Raw genomic sequence first — 23,738 nt, 5'->3', positions numbered from 1 at the left:
TTCGTCGTAGTTGTTTCTGTAACAGGCAAAGAAGAGGGCAACCTAACCAGAGCCTCAGGGTTTTAAGGCCCGGGGCCTCGGGTAGGACGAGCCCTTGCCAAGGACCCCTCCCTCTTCTCTACTGTCCAATGGATTTTCTGGAATTTAGAGGCGGGAGTGGGCGGAGTCAAATTGTTAGTAAACGCGGAGACACGTGCGGGCCCCCGGTTCTGGCGAACGTGGTTTGGCGCGTGCGCACTGGGTACGCAGCCTGTGCGGCAGCGCGCGCCTCTGTGCGGAAGCGACTGCGAGCGTGGTGACCGACTGGAGGGAGCGATGCAGACTGAGTCCAAGATTCGCGCTGAGTATGGAACAGATTCCGGCCCTCGGGGTCCCGGCTGCAGCCTCCGGCACTTTGCTTGCGAACAGAACTTGCTGTCCCGGCCGGATGGGTCTGCCTCATTCCTGCAAGGTGAGAACTTAACCCAGCTAGATACTGCCGGGGCCACGTTCCTCTAGGTCGTATTTGTTTTAGGGAACGGCTACGGCGTACCATGCGGAGAAGTGCCCACCTCCTCCACACTAGCCGGTAAATGTCCTTCCTGGACTCATACAGAACTTCTTGCCCAGATGAATACTACTGGATACTCTAGATTACATATCTCTCTCGCTCTCTCGACTTGAGGCGAAACGATATCAGGAGACAGGGGCAGATCTTCCTATAAACATGAATAGTCCAGAATAGGGATAATCTCACCAGAGTAAATAACCCCCTTGATTAGATTCCTCCTTTGCCTTATGGGAACACACATATCCTGGGTCCATACACCCCAGACTGAGGCAAAACTGCCTATTTGCATAAATACCCCATAGACTGGCAGATCACCACTACTGGCTTCATTACTCCCTGCTATGGCAGACCTTTCACCTAAGTACATACTTTTAAGATTGAGGGTGATGTTCACACCCTGGGTTGAGAAAGATTTTCCCCATCCCTACCCCACCAGTTGGGTAAATATCCCTTTGACTGGGATGCAGCTCTCTCTGTAAGATTGGGGTAGATCTTACCTGTTGGGTAAATATTCTCTTCTTCTAGCTAAATACATTTCAAACTCCCTGACCCAGGTAAATATTCTTCTGGAGGTAGACCTAAGGATCACCCCTATGGATGCTTTAGCCCCCTCCTTAAAGCACTACTTTCTTCCCAGTTACAAACCTGTTTTCATTCATCGAATAGGTATGTATTTGTACTAAGGACTGGTCTAGGCATTGAGACTACAACAATAATTGTTTTTCTTAAATGCCTGACCTTGCCCTGGCTGGTGTGGCTCAGTTGGTTGAGCATCATCCTGTGCACTGAGGGGTTGCCAGTTTGATTACTTGTTAGGGCACATGCCCAGTTGCAGGCATTCCCTAGTGGGGGGCGTGCAGGTGGCAGCTGATTGATGTTTCCCTCTTACATCAGTGTTCTCTCTCTCTAAAGTAATGAAGAATCTTTAAAAAAAAAAAATCCTGACCTAATGGAATTCTTGACCTAATTACACTCTAATCAAGAATGTGGACAGTAAATAAGATAACTAAGTAAAATGCTACAGAGAAAATATAGTAGGGAAGCAGAATAGGGTGTGTCAGAGAGGGTTACAATCTTTTTTTTTTTTTTTAATTATCACCTGATAATATGTTTGGTTTTGTGTTTTTTTGTGTCGTTGATTCCAAAGAGAAAGGAAGGGAGAGAGAGAGAGAGAGAGATCAGTGTGAGACAAAAACATCCATCAGTTGCCTCCCATACATGCCCCAAATGGGGATCAAACCTGTAACCTGGGTATGTGACCTGACTGGGAATCAAACCTAGGACCCTTCTGTACACAGGATGATGCTCCAACCACTGAGACACACTGGCCAGGTCAAGGGTTGCAATTTTAAATAGGATGGTCGGGAAAGGTGTCAATGAGATGATAACAGTTGGATAAAAACCTAAAGGTAAGGTAGAACATACTGAAACTATCAGGGGGGAAGGTGTACCAAGCATGGGGAACAGCGGGTGCAAAGGCCCTGCAGCAAGAACTTGCTTGGTATCCTTGAGGAGGTCAGGAGACCAGTATGGCTGGAGCAGTGAGAGGTTTTAAAGAGAGGTAAGGAGGCTTGCCCATCGTATAAGGCCTAGTAAATGAGATGGGAGCCATTGGAAGTTTTGCTCAGAGGTGTGACATGACCTGAATATGTTTAACAGACTCTCTCTGTCTTCAGTGTTGCCTGTAAAGGGTATGGGGGGCATGGGGAGATGATGGTGGCTGAGACCAGAGTGGAAACAATGGAGGTGGTGAAATTCTAGGTGTAATTTGAAGGTAAAACTGACACAGTTTGCAGATGGTTTGGTTTTGGAGAATGAGAAGAAAGGGACAGTGTGAAGGTTTTCTCCCAGATAAGCTGTGCGGGGGGGGAGATGAGGCATTCGGTTGGAATATGAAGTTTATGGTGCCTAGTAGATATCACAGTGGCAAGATAGACTGGGCAAGTTGGACATACGAACCTGGAATTCAGAAGTGAGACCCAATATGGACATATAATTTGAAATCCTCTGGCTATAGATAGTATTTTGAGCTCTTGACTGGATGAAATCGCCAACAAAATGAATGTAGATGGGAAAGAAAAGAGGTCCCAGGACTAAGCCCTGAGTCTTCTCCCTTGAGAGGAGCTAGCAAAAAAGACACTGAGAAGGAGCCAGTAAGGGAAGAGGAAAACCGGGAGAGGGCAGTGACCTGCAGCCCAGAGAACATGTTTGAGAGGTGAGGGCCAAGGAGTTGGAAGATGGCAGCGGAATAGGTGAAAGCAACACACACCTCCTCCCAGCGCTGAACCAGAGTTACAGTTAAAATTTAGAGCAATTAACCTGAATTAACAACAGAAGGACCCCTGGAGTATTATATCCAAGGATTGAAAAAAAGAAGCTACACAGAGACTGATACGAAGGATGGAGATGCAGAAAGGGCTGGCCCCTGCACCCAGGGGCAGCTGCTGTGAAGCCGGAGATTTATTGCAGCTGCAAAAGGCGCCCCCAGAGAAAAGTGGGGTTCTACTCCAGGACCCCAACCCAGAACACCAGGGCCTGGAAGAGCCTGCATAACGTTTTAACAGCAGAAATAAGCAGGGACTTTGTCCACTGGAAAGAGGAGGGAGTCTGTTTGAATCCCAGGCGATCTCCTTAAAGGCTAATGCGAAGGAACTCACTCTTGGGCATTCACCCAGGGCTCTGGTAGACAGAAGGAGACACAGGGCTTATGAAAGCCATAAGAAGATGTGGGTGGTATAGCACCGGAGATCAGGAAGGCAGGCTTCTGAGGTCCCAGTCCTGTGCCAACATCCCACACTGTCCTCAGATGCCATCTCCCAGGGTCCAGCACTTCTTTTTTGTTGTTGTTTTTAATCCTTACCCGAGGGTATTTTTCCATTGATTTTTAGAGAGAGTATAAGTAAGGGAGGGAAGGAGGGAGGGAGAGAGACAGACATTAATGTGAGAGAGACACATCAATCACTTGCCTCCCACATGACCCTGACCAGGGCCGGGGAGTGAACCCGCAACCCAGGACATGCCCCTGACTGGAAATCAAATCTGCAACCCTGTGACCCTTTGGTCCACGGCCAACGCTCCAACCGCTGAGCCAAGCTGGCCAGGACAGCACTTCTATTCTTTTTTGTTTTTTTAATATGGTTTTTAAAATTTTTTAGAGAGAGAGAGGTAGAAACATCAGTTGGCTGCCTTCTGCACTGGGGATCAAGCCCACAACCTGGGCATGTGCCCTGACTGGAAATCGAACCGGGACCTCTCAGTCCATGGAACTATACTACAAAGCCATTGTAATCAAAACAGCTTGGTACTGGCACAAGGACAGGCATATAGATCAATGGAACAGAACAGAGACCCCCCCCCCCCAAATTAACCCACACTATTATGGTCAATTAATATTTGACAAAGGGGTAATAGCATACAATGGAGTAAAGACAGTTTATTCAATAAATAGTGCTGGAAAATTGGACAGGTACATGCAAGAAAATGAAACTAGACCACCAACTTACACCATACTCAAGAATAAACTCAGAATGAATAAAAGACTTAAATGTAAGTTGTGAAACCATAAAAATCCTAGAAGAAAACATAGGCAGTAAAATCTCAGACATTTTTTTTATCCTCACCCGAGAACATTTTTGCATTTATTTTCAGATAGAGCAGGAGGGTGAGAGGGAGGAAGAGAGAGAGAGAAACATTGATATGAGAGAGACACATCGAGTGATTGCCACCCACACGACCCCAACAGGGGCCAGGGACAAACTGCAACCGAGGTACGTACATACCCTTAGCGGGAACCGAACCTGAGACTCTCTGGTCCACGGGCCAACGCTCTAACCGCTGAGCCAAACTGGCCAGGGCAAATCTCAGACATCTAAAGTAGAAGAATTTTCGCCGATACATCTCCAAGGGTAAGAGAAACAAAGGAAAAAATAAATGAATGGGACTATCTCAAACTAATAAGTTTCTGCACGGCAAAAGAAACGATCCTCAAAATGCAAAGGGAACCCACCATATGGGAGAACATATTTACTATGATACCTCTGATAAGGGGTTAATTTCCAAAATAGACAAAGAACTCTTACAACTTAACAAGAGGAAGAGAAACAATCCAATTAAAAAATGGGCAGAGCACCTGAATAGACAGTTCTCCATAGAAGACATACAGATGGCCAATAGACATATGAAAAGATGCTCAACATCACTAATCATCAGAGAGATGCAAATTAAACCACAGTGTAGTATCACCTCACACCTGTCAGAATGGCTGCCATCAACAAACAGGTGCTGGTGAGGGTGTGGAGAAAAGGGGACTCTAGTACACTGCTGGTGGGAATGCAGACTGGTGCAGCCACTATGGAAAACAGTATTGAGGTCCCTCAAAAAATTAAAAATGGAACTGCCATTTGACCCAATGATCCCACTTCTAGGAATATATCCTAAGAATTCCAAAACACCAATCAGGAAGAATGTGTGTGCCCCTACGTTCATAGCAGTATTTACAATAGCCAAGATCTAGAAACAGCCCAAGTTCCCATCAGTAATGAGTGGATTAAAATGCTGTAGTACATTTACACAATGGAACACTATTCAGCTGTAAAAAGGAACGCGCTCTTACTTTTGAGACAGCATGGAGGGACATGGAGATTATTATGCTAAGTGAAATAAGCCAATCTGAGAAGACAAATGTCCCATGATCTCACTTACATGTAGAATCATGAACAGAATAAACTGATGAACAAAATAGGACCACAGACATGGAAGCATGAATCAGTCTGAATAGTCTCAGAGGGAAGGTAGGAAGAAGGGCGGGAAGAGATTAATGAAAAAACTTATATGTCTGTGTGCATAGCCCATGGACACAGACAATAGACAGGTGAAGGCCTGGGGTGGAGTGGGAGATGGGTGGAGCGCAGCAAAGGGGGGGAAATGGGGGACATCTGTAATACTCGGCAATAAAATTTTAAAAAGAAAATAAAAAGTATGAGGGCCGACCAGCTGCCTCAGTCCTGAGAGGTTGCATCACATGAGGGTGAATAGAACTATGGGTTGACAATTTAGACATGTCATTGGTGATGCTGTCAAGAGCCACTCCAGTGAGTGGTGGGGTCAAGGAGGAAAAGGAGACGGTGAGTGGAGACAGCTCTTAGGGATCAGATCCGTGGGGCAGGAGTTGAAGATGGATGTGGGTCCAGAGAGGGCAGCATTGCTCCAGGGACCTGTTGGGGCTGTGTATTGGAGAAGGTGAGAGCAGAGGGACTCGGGTACCACAGACAGCTCCTCTGGGGTAACAGGAATGAAGACCCCAGCGCAGAGCTAACTCTTCTGGGTAACCTCCCACCTCGGGGCAGATTCTCTTAGAGCACAGAGAAGCCCTCAGTTGTGCAGCAGTCCCTCCTCCAGCCCAGGAAAAACAGCCCCAGCTGAGGACCTTCTCAGGCCCGCCCGCAGGCTTAGCCCTCTGGCTAAATTCAGATGCCTTGAGTCTTAGAACTTAGCAGTACGGGGAAGAGTAGCCTCTTCGGTGTTCTAAAACCCCAAAGCCCCAGGACCCGGGCACAAGGTCCTTGAAGACCCTTACAAGTATGTTCCAGGTGCTTCTGGCCTCAGAGTCTCAGGTCAGCTTAAAATGCAGAACCCAGAAGCCGCCCACGCCTGCTAAGGCTGGCCCTCTGCCTTCTGCCGGAAGTGCTGCGGTGGCTCCGATTGCAGAGCTGTGTTTGGAAGCCCTGCTCGACCTCGTTTCTTCACACTGAGGTCTCAGGTTCCCCTCCCTCCCACACATCAGAACGGCCTGTGGAGCGCTGAGCCCCACCCCGAGCAGCTGAATTCCATTCTCTGGCAGAGGGCCTGGGCATCAGCATCTTCTTTTTTTTTTTCTTTATTGATTTTGGAGAGAGAGGAAGGGAGAGGGAGATAGACACATCGATGAGAGAGAACACTGATTGGCCGCCTCCTGCATGCCCCCCACCCCCCCGGGAATCGGGCCCACAACCTGGGCATGTGCCCTGACCAGGAATCGAACCGGAGACCTCTTGGTGCACGAGTCGACGCTCAACCAGTGAGCCACACCAGCCAGGCAGATCCGCATCTAAAGCTGTGGGGTGATTTTAGCGTGCGATCAGGGTTGACAAGCGTCTGTTTTCACTGGAATCGAGTAGGAAAATACCAGTATGTCAGAGCAGTAACGATGAGGTGTTTTGTGACGCCTTTGTTCCATTTACACTCACATAGCTCTGTGGGCATCTTGAGTCCTGCTGTAAAATGTATTTCTTGGGAGCTATGGTCAGGAAAGTTTGGAAACCGCTGCTGCAGCCAGTCTCTCCATTTTGCAGATGGTACAACTGAGGTCTAGAGAAGCGAGCAAAATCAGCCAAGGGTGCAGAGCCAGGAGGAGGCAGACAGAATTAGAAGCTAGGCTTTTTACTTCTCAGGTCTGGTCTCCTCATCTCTGGTATTTACCCACTCTAGGAAGTAAGCAGGAGTCAGGACCCACACCCGGAGATTTCTTTCTTTCCCGGGTATCCTGACTGCTGCAGAGTTTAGGGACAAGAGCCTGAGCGAGGGAAGAGAGGGGCTGGGGAAGCTCTGGGAGAAGTCGAGGCCAACTGCAGTAAGAGGGAGGATGGTTAGCTCTTGGGAAGAACTTCCTGTTAAAGTTAGTAACATTAGCTAAAGTGTTTTGTACTCAGCATGTACCAGGCAGTGTCATGGATTATCTCATTTAATCCTCATGATGCTGTGAGGTAGGTAACTGTTATTGTCCCCATTTTACAGATGAGGAAGTGGAGGGAGAGACTAAAGGGAATGCTCAAAGAATCACTGCCAACAAATGGTGGGCCAGAGTGACTGGGGAGCAGGGGGAACCCTGGCCATCTGGCTCTGCGCCCACACTAAGTATCTCGAATTGGGCCCCAGAGGCAGGGCACCTATGGGTGAGGCTCCATGCTCTCTCCGCAGGGGATACCTCCGTCCTGGCAGGCGTGTACGGGCCGGCCGAGGTGAAGGTCAGCAAAGAGATCTTCAACAAGGCCACACTGGAAGTGATCCTGAGGCCGAAGATCGGGCTGCCTGGTAACGGGTCTCCAGATGTCCGTTCTGTGGGGACTCCCGCCTGGCTCCTCCCTCACTGCTGTCCCCAGTCTCCTCTGTCCCTTCGTTGCCCCTCAGCTATGTCTGTCTCTTTCTCCAGCTCTGCCTCTGAGTCTCCGTGTTTGTGTTACTTTTCTCTTTGTCTCTCTCTCTGTCTCTTGGAGTCTTCCCTTCCCCTCCTCTTTCTGGCTCCATGTCCCCTTCTTTCCATTAACTTGTTTTTCTACCTATTACCTCCTGTCTCCCTCACTTCTGGGACTGGGCCCACTGAGATGGGCCTGGGCAGCAGCACAGGACACGGGAACTCGGGTTTTCCTCCCTCAGGAGGCTCCCTTGCTAGATGCTGAAGGTGGCAGGGGTGGGGTGGGGTGGGTGGCAGCCAGGCCCTGCCTCCTGCCCACTTGGAATCCTGTGTCATCGAGGCAGGGTTCTGCACTGACCCAGGCTGAGTCTGCAGGTCCTTCCCAGAGGCCTGGGTGGGCCATATGGAGGAAGAGAAGAACCTGACCCCTCCCACCCCTGACTTCCCCAGGTGTAGCTGAGAAGAGCCGGGAGCGGCTGATCAGGAACACGTGCGAAGCAGTGGTGTTAGGGGCGCTGCACCCCCGCACCTCCATCACCATCGTGCTGCAGGTCATCAGCGATGCTGGCTCTGTATCCTTTCCCTCAAGCTGCCTCCTCCAGGAAGTCCTCCAGAATCCCCTAATTGCCTCCCTTGCTGATGGCCATGTAGGTGCCCTCCGCTAGCCAGAAGACCTCCAAACACTTGACAGGCACCAACTTGTTGAAAAAGAATAGCAAACAACTTGCGCGCTTACTGTGTGTCACTATTCTAAGTGCTTTACACGTGTTAACTCATTTAGTCCGCACAGCAGAGTTACCTCGCATGAGCAGTAATTGGCAGAGCCAGAACTTGAACCCAAGCCATCTGGTTCCATAGCCTAAGGTCCCTGGCAGATGGAGGTTCTTATGTTCCCAAGTTTCAGGTGAGGAAACAGGCCCAGAGAGGGGAAGTCATTTGTCCAAGGTCACACAGCTGAAGGCAGCAAAGACAAAACTCAGGCCCACCCCTGATTCCAAAGCCTGAGCTACTGACCTCTATTTGGCCTGAGCTTATATTTAAGGTTCGTGCTGGGGGAGCCCTGAGCAAGCCGAGTAGTTGGGCCCACGGCTCATGCTTGAAATATCCCTATGGTCTGGGCGACAGGTTGAGGCTGAGGACCAGAAACAGGCATTTCTAGGAATCACTGGTGCAGGCATTTCATAGGCGGGAGGAGGAAAGGGCTGTCGTAACCCCATTTCCCAGAGGGGGAAGCTAAACCTCAGACAAAGGTAATAGAGGGTCAGTGGCAGAGGTGGGACGGTTGATTCTAAAGCTGGGCCCTTGCTCGCTGTGCTGGACCAGTGGAGCAGACTGGGGGCCAGTGTCTGACTCCGCCCTGTGCCTGCTTTGTACCTGCCACGGCCACACCCCACCCTGGAAGGTGGGCTCCCTGAGGGCAGTAATGACCCCTCCCTCCATCTCTCTGCCAGTACCTCCCATGTGATCTGGAAGGTTTCTCCCCCTCTCTGCACTCAGTTTCCCTACAGGTGCTTGGCACCTGCCATTACATATCTGTTGAATACCATGATCCCTGATGGAGGCGCAGAGAAAGTGAGTCGCTTGAGGACACAGTGAACCCAAGATTACTTGATCCCAGAACCACTTAGAACTCTGCCATGCTGCCTTCCTGCGCTGTTAGTGATGCTGCCACAGCACTGGCCGGGATGGCGGGGCATCGAGGGTTGGGGCACACTCTGCTGGCCAGCCCTGCAGTAGAAACTTTAACCACTCCCTGCGGCACTCAGCTCCTGGCCTGTTGCCTGAATGCCGCCTGCATGGCATTGGTAGATGCAGGTGTGCCCATGCGGGCCCTCTTCTGTGGGATCACCTGTGTCCTGGACTCAGATGGGACCCTCGTGCTGGACCCCACAGCCAAGCAAGAAAAGGTGGGTGTGAAGGGCCATGGGCAGACACTGCCCCTCTCCTCCTCTAGGCCGAGCTTCTCCACACCTATTGGCTTGTACCAGCTCAGTCCCAACTGGCAATCTCTGCTGTGCTCCGCAGGGCGAGCGCGAGAAACCCAAGTCAGACTGCTGGAGCAGAAGGAATGTATTGACCTTCAGTGCCAAGCTCAGAATGGAGGTCAAGCCAGGGCCAGGGCCTCAAACACCATCAGGATGTCCTTGCTTCTTTTCTTAGTCCTGCTCCTTTCTGCACAGCAGCTCCATTCTTTCTGGCCAGCATCTCTCCTGAGGCTGCGACTGGCCCCTTAAGCTCTGTGCTTACATCTTAAGAGGCTCAGAGGCAAAGGAGGAGAGCCTTCTGCCTCGGCTCAAGTTCACAGTGTCCTAGGGCTGTGGTTACTCTGAGTTAATTTGCCCAGTCACATCCAGTCAGGAAAGCAGAAACCACCCGGGGGAGTTCCCATGGAAAGTTCGTGCAGGGAACTGGGAACAACAGTGTTGGAAGAGCTAAGGAGCAGAAAGGAAGAAGGGGGGTCACCCAGAGATCAGGAGCCCATAGCCAGCTCCCACCTGTGCTGTTGGCGGCATTGCCACAGCCAGTTCCGGGTGCAGGCTCCAGAACCCACCGCACCCCACAGCCTCTGTGGCCGCTGCCACGACCACAGCACCTTCCACTGTCGGAGTGAGGGCACAGAGAAGCTAGGAGGCCCCAGGTTAAACGACGTGTGCTGTGGCTCCCTCTACAGGGCAGGGATATGCTTGGAAGCCCGTCAGAACCCTGTGGGTGGAACCAGGTGTAGAATCCAGAGGAAAGGCGAGGGAAGCTGGGGGCTGGTAGTGCAGACACAGCTACACTCCGCGCAGGAGGGCCTGGCTGCGGGACAGGCGAGTCCCGTTGGGATCAGCCAAGATCGTGTCAGAGGGGAGAGTTCGGGTCCCTCACCTTCTGTCCCTCATCCCTAGGAGGCCCGGGCAGTCCTGACCTTTGCGCTTGACAGCGTGGACCAGAAGCTGCTCATGTCCACCACCAAGGGGCTCTACTCCGATGCTGAGGTACCAGTATGCGGGTGCGGGTGAACCCCAGATCCTTTGTGATGTGTCGTCCCAACTCTGCTCTGCACTCAGGTTCAGGGAGAGCCCCCCTTCGCATCCCTTCTGTAAACAGGAGTTTGTGCACTTTGTAGCCATAGAAACCTCGGTGGAAATTTTAAAAGGGAAGACCCAGTTAATGAGCTAAGAAAAAAGAGGAGCTCAGGTTGAAATCAGGAGGTGGAGGTGCCCCCAGCTTCCAGCTCAGAGCAGGGTCCCCCTCCCCCATTCCAAGTCTGAAGGGTTTGGAAACTGTTAGGCCAGATAGCCTCCAAGAGCATTTCCCATCTGGACCTCCTGAGAGTCTAGGAATATGTGCACATCTGGGCTCTTGGATTCCTGGCACTTAACGTTGTTTGGAGTCCCGGGGCCTGTGGCTCTGAAGTTCTGGGGTCTCTCGGGCTCCGTGAGCTGTTTCCAGAGCTCCGGTCTCGTCGAGCTGTCAGGATGCCCGGTCCCGTTGGTGCCAGGCCCCGGAGCTGCCGGAAGCTAGCCCCCGAATCCCTCACCTTCGCTTTCCCCCTCCTCCCCTCTAAGAGACCCTGAAGTGGAGAAGGGGGTGCGCTTGGAATAATCCCCTTCTCACCTGTCTCACCTGGGGGACCGGGGTGGGGGCAGGAGGTGGTAGATTTGGAGGCCCTAGAAGTAAGGTGGGCCAGCCAGGCCTTGTGAGGGTGCGGGGATGGGCCCCGCACTGACCAGTCTCTCCCCGCGCAGCTCCAGCAGTGCCTGGCCGCAGCCCAGGCTGCCTCGCAACACGTCTTCCACTTCTACCGGGAATCGCTGCAGAGGCGGTACTCCAAGAGCTGAGGGGCTGGGGGACGCCCCCCTGCTGCCACCACCCGCTACCGCGGTGCGAAATAAACCAGCGGCCCAGCCTGGCCTCTCTGTCCTTGTGTGCCCAGGGAGCTGCAGGACCCCTGACCTGACCACCTGAGAGCCTGGACTGCGGGCCTTGGGTTGGGGGGCACAGACACCCCACGCCCACTGGGAAAACACTTCTAGGATTGCACATTTATTGAATGAATTCATTTAGTCTAACATATCTGTTGAGCACCCACTTGTGCAGGCCCTGAGAGGTGCTGAGGACCCAGCAGTGAACAAGAAACCCAGGTCCCAGGTTCAAGGAGCAGTGGGGTGATGGGCAAATAAAACTGGTGTTTGTCAGATGATGGTAAATGCTGTGACCAAAAAAAAAGCAGGAAAGGGAGGTTGGGGCAGGTTTGTTTGGGGAAGGCAAATGTAATACATCAGTTAGGGACACCTTCGCAGAGAGGGGGACATCTGAGGGAAGCAGGAGGAGACCAGGCAGTGAGGTCACGGACAGGCCGGGGGACGAGCCCCAGAAGGAGACCTGCGGAGGGGGAGGACCAGCGAGGCAGCAGTGTGGCTGAGCTGAGCGCGGGAGGGCAGGAGAAAGATGGCCCAGGAGAGAAGGTGGGCTCGGAGCGGGACCTGTCTCAGCCCAACAACCCAGTGAGGTGGGGCTGTTACCGCCCACATTTCAAAATAAAGAAACAAGCTCAGAAGCCAGTTAGTGCCAGAGGTCCCCAGCTGGTCAGCAGTGGAGCCTGGGCCGCACTCAGCCCAGCCCCAGGCCCACGCTCTGGACCGCCGTCCCCATCTGTGCATGGAAGTGACAGGCCCGATGGTTACCAGGGCTGGTAGCGCCCCCTAGGGGGCATTTGGAAATACAAGGGGACTTTTTCAGTTGCCATTGACTGCTCCCCTGCCCTTTTATTTAGTGGGCAGGAGCCAAGAATGTGTGAGCATCAACCAAGGAATAACTTCCACAACTGGGCCACATGGTCGCCGGATCCCGTCAGCTGCCGGTGTTTGGGGGTTTGTGATGGGCCCTGTGCTGCGTGCCTCACGTGCCCGAACCAGCTCACAGTTCCACAGCTGCCCCTTTGGGTGGTATCGCTTTCAGCCCAGGAACGGGGGAAATGCATAAATAGATTTCGCTTGCAATTACGCTCCACGAACTGCTCAGCAGAATGCCAAATGGGGAAGTGTTCCGGGAAGACCCACTGGGACGACATTAAGCAGAGCGAGAAAACCAAATTGTTACTCCATTACTTGGTAATATCAAGACCCATTTAGTGACAAGTCTTTGCTCATGGCAGACACTCCGTTTTGCCTGCTAGAAGCCAGCACTTTGCTATTACCTTAAGGCATCATTTCCCACCCCCACGACCAATGTCAGGCTGTGTGATCCAGCTGGGGCTGCTTCTGAAAGGGCCTCTGGGAAAGAGGACCAAGAGGATGGAGTGACCAGACCATTTCATTTGAGCCCCTGAATCCTGCTCTGCCTCATCTTCCCCCATTTTTGAGTATAAGACGATCTGAATTGAGTTTCTGCCACTTGCTGTCGAAAGACCTAGAGGGAAACTTCCTTTTACACGTGTGACCCATTTCCCAGGTGGGGAAAAATGAGTCCGATTTTGCAAATGAGAAAAAGTGAGGCTCAAAGAGGAGTCACTTGGGCCAAGGACACGCAGCTAATGTGTCAAGGAGTAAGTCCTTGGCACCTAGCCCTGATTTCTCTGCTGACCGCCCTCAGTTGTAAAGAGAACATTCTGCAACTTGGAAACCCTCTGCCCCTGGAGTCCCCCTTCAGTTCTGAGGTATCCAGGAGCGCCTTGGGGACAGCCTGTCAGGCGCCCCCAGCCCACCTCCCCCCACACACAGACTGACAGGTTTGACTACAAGAGTGTCTGGTGTTTAATCTCACACTATGGCGGCCAGGAAGGGGAGGGGTTTCCAGCTTGGTCCCATTGCTAGAGGCTCACACTGCCACATCCACCCGGAGTCTCCACTCTGCCCGTGTACACTCTGGGCCACTGGCCTCTGGTGCACAGTGGGGACCGAAGGGGCAGCTAGAGTGGGTCTGGGGAGGTGAGGTAAGCAGCGAGGCACTGGGGCTGCTGCGTATGTGCACACGCCCTGCCCGGTGGCCAGGACTCCCAGCAGGAAGGCATGGTGGGTGGCAGCCCTGCCTCCTGGACGTCCCCCTTGGCCCAAGCCTTACTGGTCTGGAGGTGTTGGGCATCGATGACTCAGGCACCCCCTCTGCCCTCCCTGCTTCCTGAAGCCCAGCCCCTTCCCCACGGGACATGCCCATGCGTTCATTCGTCTGTATTCTAAAACCAGGCAGCATCACTGGGTCAGGCACAGCTGGACACTGGGGGTACTTTATGACAAATAAAATATACATAAATTGGTGTGTGCTGCTGTTCTAACTCGTTGGATCCTCACAATGACCCTGAAGCAGGAATCATTCCAGTTTCACAGCCGAGGGAAATGAGACACAGGTAAGTTAGTGGCCTGCTCACAGGGAGTGGCAGACCTCAGATTTAAGTTCAGGTTTTTAACCACCACTTGGCAGCCCTCTGTGAAATGCCTCATTTCACCCCTGAACGGTTCCATGTGACTCCTCTCCATCTCCCCCCTCCCCTCCAGGCATAGCTGCTCTGTTTTGTTTCCTTATATTTTGAATGCATTTTTCTCCTTCATGCTCAATCCCCTCCCACCCCCCACACACAGACTGACCTGGGCCAGGCAGAAGGCAGCGACACCCACAGGCCAGAAATAGCGCTGTGGAGGACGGCCAAGCCGAGGTGGTCGTGGGATAGGAAGTGGTCATGGGATAGGAGCGGGGAGAGAAAGCTGCCCTCATTCCAGTCGGAGAGTCACTGTCACTTGATGATGCATCCCGCAGGCAGGAGAGGGCTTGTGTGGGTGTCTCCACCCATCTTCCCTGCTCCCCATTGCCCTCAAAGACCGATACCAGGGCCTGCCCAGGAACACCAAGATTAGAAAAAATGTTCCAGAAGACAGGCTCTTGCCTTTTCTGTACCCTGGATCCCTTTGAGGGGAAGCTGCGGACCCTGTCTCCAGAGAAGAGTCCCACCCACAAACAAGGCTCTGAGTTCAAGTTCAAGGAGTTCACAGCTCCAATGCTAGATACAACTGTGTACACTCTCTGAGTTAAACAGCCCTGAAGTGGAGCCCACTCTGGTGGCTTAGATTACTCAGACAAACCTGCCTCCTGGAACTATTGATTCTAGATTATTAAAAAATATTTTTTTAATCTTGCATCTAACAACTCATAAGAATAAGGAGTCACGGTAAGGCCAGAAGTGAAATGAAAATGAAAGTTAACTGAGAGGTCAAATGAACAGAGAAGACCTCTTCTGCTCTTTCTGGGAAGGCATCTGTCAATCCCAGAAAAACTAACCTTTCAATCAAACCTTGAACTAGATTTAAAATGATCTTTAACTGCTAATGCCCCAAGCAGCTTACAGAGAAGCAAACTAAAATCTCTCTGGAGAAAGAGGTACCTTCATTCTAGGCCTAAAAATAATTTTTCAAATATGATGGCCAGCATGCAGTCAAAGATAATCAGGCACATAAGGAACCATGAATGAGAATGAGCAAGAAAAAAAGACCTTTGCCCTGGCCAGTTTGGCTCAGCGGTTAGAGCGTCCGCCTGCAGTCCGGAGAGACCCGGGTTCGGTTCCCGCTAAGGGCATGTACCTTGGTTGCAGTTTGTCCCTGGCCCTGGTTGGTTGTGCGGGTGGCAACCACTCGATGTGTTCCTTTCACATCGATATTTCCCTCTCTCTCTCTTCCTCTCTCTCCCTCCCACTCTGTCTGTACAAAAAATGGAAAAATGTCCTCGGATGAGGATTAAAAAAAAAAAAAAGACCTTCAAAACCTTCAGACACATACAATGTCAGAGTGACGCCTACTGCTACGACAAAAATGGCCACAGCCATCTCTCCCATCCCACATGTTCTTAAAGTGTGACTGATACTCTTCCCGTCAAGGGAGAGGTCTGTGTCCCCTTTCCTTGAATCTGGACAGGCTGTGACTCGCTCAACTGGTGAATGTAGTGGAAGTCATGCCACCTGATTTCCTAAGTCAGAGAGGTGAGGGAGCTCCTGCTTTGTTGAGACACTCGTGATGGAGACTGGAGGCGCATGGGTCCAACTGCCCTGAAGCCGACGTGCTGGAAGGAAGCCCAAACCAGCCCACATGGGGAGACACATGTAGAAACCCGGAGACTACGTGAAGAGAGATACCAATCAGCCCCTGACTTTTCCAGAGCTGAGCCACTGGCTCAGTGCAACCTCACGAAAAATCCTGAGGCAGAACCACCCAACTGAATCTTTCCCAAAGTCCTGACCCAAAGAAACCATGAGTGATAATAATGATTGCCGTTGTCTTAAGCTACTAAGTTTTGCGGTGATTTCTTATACAGCAACAGTAACCGGGAAACCATGTTTAGGAAATAAAAGACAAGGAACAAGGAATGATAGAAGTGACCATTTTTTAAAGAGGCCAGAGATGCATCAGCTCTGGAGAGAGATGACAGAGAAGGAGCAGGAGAGTCAGAAATCAGAGGGAAGACAGCCAAAGGCTAGGGAACAAAGATGAGAGGAAAAGCTCAAGAATCCAGGGAAAAAGGAGAACAAGAAAAGCACAACTGACATCTAAGAAGCCCACATGCAGCTCAGAGGTGAGATTTCAGGCCAAATGCAGGCACCCCAGCCGCCAGCCCATCAGATATTGATTAGAGCTGGAATCTCCTCCAGCCCCCTCCACCTGCTCCCACTAAGGCCTGCAGCTCCTAGCTCAAGTTCAGGGGGCCCTGGCTGCCCCAGACCAGCGCTCACAGAGGGAAGAGGTGGTGGGAGAAACTGCTAACCCCTTAGGGACTCTGCAAAGGCTTTGTCTCCAAAGTGGGGCCCCAGCTCAGGCTCGCCAAGCTTCTCCACAGGGGGGTTGCAGCCTATACCTGCCCGCAGAGGCTGTTGGAGCTCTTGAAGACTGGGGCTGTCCATGGCTGGGGAGAAGCTCCCGGAGGGGTTGCCTGGGGTAGGGGAAAGATAAAGACAAGTTGTAAAAGTCTCACCTTCGTACTTCCCCTGACCCCTGACTCCAGAGAGACTCCAGGCAGAGTCTAGTTAGTTCAACAACCCTCAGACCCATTTTACAGGTAGTAAAACTGAGGCCCAAAGAGTAAGCCCAAATTGTAAAGAGAATACAGGGAAGGAAGGGGTCTGGACATTCAACTGTGGGACACTTATTCCAAACTATGCCTTACTTGCCCCATAAACTACATCCCCATCTGGGGTTCACATGTTATCCCTCTCTGCACTGACATTTTGCACTTTACTCTCGTTCAGCCTCCTGTGCCCCCTAGCCTGCACACTCTCAATACCCAAGTACCTGGCCACAGGTACCCATTCAGACAAGCCCCACCCCTACCTCCATCTATATGCGTTCATCTCCCCAGGGACTCCTTGCATACTTGCCCCGGGCAATGTCAGCTCCCAGAAAACACCGTCTGGAGCTCCCAAGCTTCTTACACACTCATCCTAAATGGTTCATTGCACACTCCTAAACTCCCCAGCATCAGATCCCCCCATATGCACACAAATGCACAAGCTTCCCACACATGCATCCTAGGACACTCTCCCGTTCCCATCACTTCCCTTGCACATCTGCCCCAAAGACCGGGTCCATACACCCCTCGCCTACTCCACCCACATCGATGACCCCACACAACCCCCTGAGCACCCATCAGCTCCCCAGGCACCTCCTGTTTCACTAGAATCCACCTTGGCACACCTACCCCATAACGCACACACACACACACCCAGCCCCACCACACACTGGTACATACTCAACAAAGAATATTCTCCTCGTCCCACGGGCCCCTTGGGGGTGGGGGGCACCCCCAAGCCTCCTGCCTCACTCCAAACCTGGTTCGAGCCTATTTTCTCACCAAGGATTTGCCTTCCCATCCCCAACGCCAGGACCCCGAGGAGAGGCAGTGCCCGCTACCTGCGCCCCTCATTCACCGCTCACAGCCGATGTCGGGCCTCCGGGTCTCTGCACCGACACACCCCCCGACCCTGCCGCCTGCGTGTGGGGACCTCAGTGAGCCCCACGCTCCCGGGGCCGGAGCCTGGGGGCGCGGGGTCTGCGCGTTCCGCTCAGCTCGGCTCCCCCGACATCAGCCCGCAACGCGCGGGGGCGGGGATGGGGCGGGGCGGCGGCCTCGGGGCTCCTCCCTCCTCCCTCCGCGGCGGCCGGGAAGGGGGCCTTGAAGGCCGCGGTCAGCGCCGGACTCGGGCTCCTGCCTCCCGGAGTGTGCGGCAGCAGGCGGGGGTCGCCAGGACTCGAGCCCTGAGCCCCCGAGCCCAGGTCTAAGCGCTGCCGGGCGGAGAAGGGGGCCCCCCGATCCTCCAGGACCTTACTGGCTTTCCTCCGCCTCCACCCACCCCGTTCCCCCGTGCTCATTGACAACAGCAATTACTGCTAACTGTGTGCACGGTTCTTGGTGCTTTACATGCACACGTGCATATGTATCCTCAGATCGACCTACGAGGCGCTCTTACCTACTGTCCTGTTGTGCACAGGAGGAAACCAGCACAGACAGGTTTAGGTGTTCGGCTGAGAGCGCGCCGCCTCCAGGTCACGCAGTGCAGGCCACCTGGTTCCCGGGTTAAGTGCTTTACACGCATCAGCTCATTGATTCCTCTCAGTAGCTCCGTCTTTGTCTCTATTTTGCAGATCCAGAAACCAAGGCTCAGAGGCGTGTGCGCACTTGGCCAAGGTTAACTGAAACTAGGCCTCTGGAAAATAGCATCACTTTTCTGAACCCCAATTTTTTCATCTGTAAAATGGTGTAAATACTCCTTGCCACTTAGAGGTGATAACATACATAAACCACTTAAATTAGGTGAGATAAAAATGCCCAACATTTACCCAAAAGCAAGGGAAGCACTGGAAACCTGCTTGACTGTATTTATGAATATTATTATGTATGTCCATCTCCATCAGTCTGATTAGGGGACTCTCCACACCCCGCTGGCATCCACCCCCTTCAGGGAGCCCACCCGGCTTGCACTGGCTCTCCCTTCCCTAACGCCCTCCATTTCACCAGTCCAGGCAGCCAAACTGGAGGCTTCCCCTGCCTGATGCGGGGCCAGCCAGAGTTTCTTCTCTTGAGGGCTTCCCGGGCCCTGTGCCCAGAGTTCAGACGCTGGAGCTGGCACCAGCCCCACTCCCAGAGAGAGCGCTTGAATCAGCCAGAGTTCCTGGCAAACCACAGGCAGGCAGGGGAGATCCACGGGAAGGTAGACAAGAGGGAAGAGGGAGCAGAATTGTTTTATCTGGGAGAGATACCCTGTTATTGTATCTCCAGAACCTCTCTCTTGGTTTTTCATCGCATTTATCATTACAAAACATGTTACAGTAGTTTCCCTTATCCACAGGGGATATGTTCCAAGACCCTAGGCCGGTGCCTGAAACTGTGGATAGTACCCAAACCTATATATACAATGTTTTTCCCTATATGCACATACATACCTATGATAATGTTTAATTGATAAATTATGCATATTAAGAGACTAACAATAACTAATAAGAAAATAGAACACATAACAATATGCTATCATTAAAATTATGTGAATGAAGTCTCTCAAAATATCTCTTACTGTGCTCATCCTTCTCGATGAAGTGAGATGATGGAATGCCCGCGTGAGACCAAGTGAAGGACAAAGGCGTTGTAACTTAACATTAGGCTGCTATTGAACCTCTGATGATGAGGGTTTCTTTTCTTTTATTTTTTATATGGTTTTATTTATTGATTTTTTTAGACAGAGAGGGAGGGAGAGATAGAAACATTGAGGTGAAAGAGAAACATTATTCGGCTGCCTCCTGCACGCCCCCTTCTGGGGATGGAGCCAAAACCCAGGCATATGCCCTGAGTGGGAATTGAACCTCTCAGTAGTGGAATGACACTCAATCCACTGAGCCACACCGGCCGGGCATAAGGGTTTCTTGAACACAAGCACTTTGATACTATGACAGTCTATCTGATAACCAAGAAGGCCACTAAGTGACTAATGGGCGGGTAGTGTATACAGCGTGGATACACTAGATGAAGGGATGATTCACATCCTGGGTGGGATTTATCACGCTATTCAAAACAGCGCACGATTTAAAACTTATGAACTGTTTATTTCTTGAATTTTCCACTTAATATTTTCAGACCATGGTTGACCTCAAGTAAACGAAGCAGCTGAGAGCAAAACCAGGGACAAGGGGCAGACTACTGTATATGTTTCTGTGTTTTATAGTTTGAACCCTCCCACATCACTGTCGGCGACAGGGGGGCTGAAATTGGATTGCTTTTGTTCACTGCTGTGTCTCAGGGCCTAGAACAGTATCTGGCACGAAGTAGGCCTTTATACATATCTGTGGGATGGGGGCATGAATTCCCACCAGCCTCAGTTTTTCACTGAATCTCTAAGCCCTGTGGGCTCTCTCGTCCTCCTAGGCCACTCTAGTGATTTATTCATTTCCATTTAGATCTCTCTGGCCACCATCAGCCTTGTACTGTCTCCTCAACCCCACCCCTTTCAAGAGGTCACAAGACGCGGGCCTTTTAGGGTTTGTGATGGTCCTGTAATATTAAACAGGAGATCCCACCCAGAATCATCAAGGGAGGCTTAAACCATTGATGAAAGTTCAGTGAGGACCAGGATATTCATCTAGTCTCAAAGTGTCTTCCCACAGATTCTTTTTTTTTTTTTTTTGGTACGTGCCCCTAGTGGGAACCGAACCCAGGACTCTCTGGTCTGCAGGCTGACTCTCCAACCGCTGAGCCAAACCGGCCAGGGCCCACAGATTAATTCTTTTTTTTTTTTTTTTAATCCTCACCCAAGGACATTTTTTTCATTTTTTGTTCAGATAGAGTAGGAGGGAGAGAGAGGAAGAGAGAGAGAGAGAAACATGGATGTGAAAGGGACACATCGAGTGGCTGCCACCCGCACAACCCAACCAGGGCCAGGGACAAACCGCAACCGAGATATGTGCCCTTAGCGGGAACCGAACCTGGGTCTCTCTGGACCACAGGCCGACGCTCTAACCACTGAGCGAAACCGGCCAGGGCTAATTCAATTTTTTTTTTTTTTATCCTCACCCTAGGACATTTTTCAATTTTTTGTTCAGACAGAGCGGGAGGGAGAGAGAAGAAGAGAGAGAGGGAGAAACATCGATGTGAAGGGACACATCGAGTGGCTGCCACCCGCACGACCAACCAGGGCCGGGGACAAACTGCAACCGAGGTACGTGCCCTTAGCGGGAACCGAACCCGGGACTCTCTGTACCGCAGGCCGACGCTCCAACCGCTGAGCCAAACCGGCCAGGGCGGCCAGGGCTAATTCTTTATTATAAAGGAAAAAATAATATTAGTGGAGAATACTGGCAGACATCACCTGAACCAGGTGACCGAAGTTAACATCACCAGTGATGGGACAAACTGACACCATGTGCTTCCTGATAGGCACCGAGAAGGACACAGCATCAACTCCGTGGGTTTTCCTGCCAAAGACTCGATCATCTGATCCCTGGTCAAGGGCACGTACCTGGGTTGCGGGAGGCAGCCAATCGATGCATCTCTCTCACATGGATGTTTCCCTCCCTCCCCTTCACTCTGTCTTAAACATCAATGGAAAAATATCCTCAGGTGAGGATTAACAAAAATTAAAATTAAGCCCTGGCCGGTTTGGCTCAGCGGTTAGAGCATCGGCCTGCGGTCCAGAGAGACCTAGGTTTGGTTCCTCCTAGGGGAACGTGCCTCGGTTGCAGTTTGTCCCCAGCCCTGGTTGGTCGTGCAGGTGGCAGCTACTCAATGTGTCCCTTTCACGTCGATGTTTCCCTCTCTCTCGTCTTCTCTCTCCTCCCACTCTATCTGAACAAAAAATGGAAAAGTGTCCTCGGGTGAGGATAAAAAAAAAAATTGAAATTAAAAGAATAAAGGTAGTTAAGGAAACATAACAACAAAGTATGACCTTGGCAGACAGTGATAAAATATGTTATTGGGACAGTGGGGGAAATTTGAATATAAACTATAAATTAGATGATAGTTTTGTATCAATGTTAAATTGATACAAGGAAAATGTTAAATTGGTATTATGATTATATAGGTAAATCATTTCTTGTTCTTAGGAGAATTTGACTTCTGAAAATAATAAGTTGTGGATAATATATATACAGGGTGGGGCAAAAGTAGATTTACAGTTGTTCATATAGAAAATAATACAATAGCCCGGCCGGTGTGGCTCAGTGGACTGAGAGATCCAAGTTCGATTCCCAGTCAGGACACATGCCTGGGTTGCCAGCTCAATCCCCAGTGGTGGGCTTTCAGGAGGCAGCCAACTGATGTGTCTCTCTCACATCGATTCTATCTCTTTCTCTCTCCCTTCCTTTCTCTCTAAAAATCAATAAAGAAAAAAAAGACATTTTTTTAAAAAAGAATACAATAATTAATAAATAATACAAGAATAAACTCACAACGGTAAACCTACTTTTGTCCCACTCTGTATATATACATATATATAATATATATAAAGCAGGCAAAAGAACAAAATTTCAGAAAAGAGGAAATCCAAGGAAACAATGAACATTAATAAAGGCACTCAACTAGTCATCCTGGAAATGCAAATTAAAATCTCAAAAAAAATCAATAAAACATATTTTTAAAAATCACAGTGCAATACCAATATACATCCACCAGAATGGCTAAACTGAAAAAGAACACCACCACCCAGTGTTGGTGAGGATATGGAGGAGGGGGAACTCATACACTGAAAACTGGTCCAACCACCAGGAAAACTCTTGGGCATGTCAACTATAGCTGACCATATCCTATGACCCAGCAATTCCACTCCAACCAGATGTGAACACATGTCTGCCAAAAGACAAATCCCCGTTAACAAATGGATAAATAAATTGTAGCATCTTCACACACAGGAAGTTATATAGCAACGAGAACGCAGCCCCATGCAACAGAGTAGATGGATTTCACAAACAAAACTGGGCAGACAGCAGACATGAAACAATACATACTGTGTGTGTTTTTTTAATATAAAGTACAAAAACAGACAAAATTAACGCACGTTATTAGAAGTCCAGTTAGTGGTTATCCTTGGGGGCACCCTGGGGAGCTGCTCATGTTCTTTTCTTGAGCCGAGTTCTAGTTACCAATTGAATTCAGTTTATGAAATTTGTTCCAGCTCTTCTTTTATGATTTGTGAACTTTCTGTATATATATCGTACTTCAAAAGTTATTTTTGAAAAATAGTGAGTTAGATCTTTATATACAGACATAGATAAATTCCCAAGATGCACCACTGAGTGAAAAAAGCAAGCTGTATGTACACTCACTACGGAAAACAGTATGGCAGTTCCTCAAAACATTAAAAATAGAGTTAACATATGACTTCCACTTTCAATTCCACTTCTAAGTATAGACAAAAAATAACTGAAAACAGGGTCTTGAAGAGATGTTTGTACATCCATGTTCATAGCAGCTTTATTCACAATAGCCCAAAGATCAAAGCAACCCCAGTGTCCATCAACAGATGAATGGAAAAAAAGGGAGTGTATATATACAATGGAATATTATTCAGCCTTTAAACGGCAGGCAAATCTGACATGTGCTATAATATAGATGATTCTTGAGGACATGAAAGAAAGACATAAATGAAATAAGCCAGTCATAAAAAGACAAATACTAAATGACTCTACTTATATTAGGTACATAGAACAGTCAAATTCATAGAGACAGAAAGTAGGATGGTGGTTCCCAGGGGCTGGGGGGAGGGGAAAGGGGAGTTGTTTTTCCATGGGTATAGAGTTTAGATTTTGCAAGATAAAAATAGTTCTAGAGATGGGTTGCACAGTTATGTGCATGCACATAAATGCCACTGATCTGTACATTTAGAAATGGTGCAGATGGTGTCCTAGCTGGTTTGGCTCATTAGTTAGAGCATCGCCCATGGACCAAAGAGGCTCAGGTTCCATTCCGGTGAAGGGCATGTCCTCAGTTGCAGATGGATCCCCAGCCCTGGTCAGGGTCACGGTGGGAGGTAATTGATGTGTCTCTCTCACATCGATGTTTCTCTCTCTCTCTTTCCCTCCC

At 50.4% G+C, this 23,738-nt stretch overlaps 2 protein-coding genes across 2 annotated transcripts; one reads left to right on the top strand and one right to left on the bottom strand.

Moving 5' to 3' along the window:
- Positions 1-271: 271 nt before the first annotated feature.
- On the top strand, positions 272-12,703 carry EXOSC5 (exosome component 5). The gene is made up of 6 exons (XM_036275912.1): positions 272-451; positions 7,505-7,618; positions 8,169-8,290; positions 9,485-9,625; positions 10,607-10,696; positions 11,450-12,703. The coding sequence occupies exons 1-6, from the start codon at positions 316-318 to the stop codon at positions 11,540-11,542; spliced, it is 696 nt and encodes a 231-aa protein (XP_036131805.1). The 5' UTR covers positions 272-315; the 3' UTR covers positions 11,543-12,703.
- A 786-nt stretch (positions 12,704-13,489) lies between these two features.
- On the bottom strand, positions 13,490-17,741 carry TMEM91 (transmembrane protein 91). The gene is given in 8 exon segments (XM_036275913.1): positions 13,490-13,648; positions 13,650-13,725; positions 13,728-13,762; positions 14,277-14,325; positions 14,328-14,421; positions 14,424-14,448; positions 16,373-16,610; positions 17,605-17,741. Coding segments are annotated over 7 exon segments (525 nt in total). The 5' UTR covers positions 16,582-16,610; positions 17,605-17,741; the 3' UTR covers positions 13,490-13,611.
- Positions 17,742-23,738: the final 5,997 nt, after the last annotated feature.

Source organism: Molossus molossus, unplaced genomic scaffold (genome assembly GCF_014108415.1).
Source record: "Molossus molossus isolate mMolMol1 unplaced genomic scaffold, mMolMol1.p scaffold_m16_p_21, whole genome shotgun sequence".
Classification (NCBI taxonomy): Eukaryota; Metazoa; Chordata; class Mammalia; order Chiroptera; family Molossidae; genus Molossus; species Molossus molossus.
The sequence above is the reverse complement of the archived record's forward strand: the minus strand, read 5'-3'. Positions and strand labels throughout refer to the sequence as shown.

Bases quoted from the DNA above. Each gene is read 5' to 3' on its own strand.
- EXOSC5 (XM_036275912.1), top strand. From the start codon at position 316: ATGCAGACTGAGTCCAAGATTCGCGCTGAGTATGGAACAGATTCCGGC. The intron at 8,291-9,484 runs GTATCCTTTCCC...TGCGGCACTCAG, and splicing joins TCATCAGCGATGCTGGCTCT to CTCCTGGCCTGTTGCCTGAA. The intron at 9,626-10,606 runs GTGGGTGTGAAG...CCTCATCCCTAG, and splicing joins CCACAGCCAAGCAAGAAAAG to GAGGCCCGGGCAGTCCTGAC.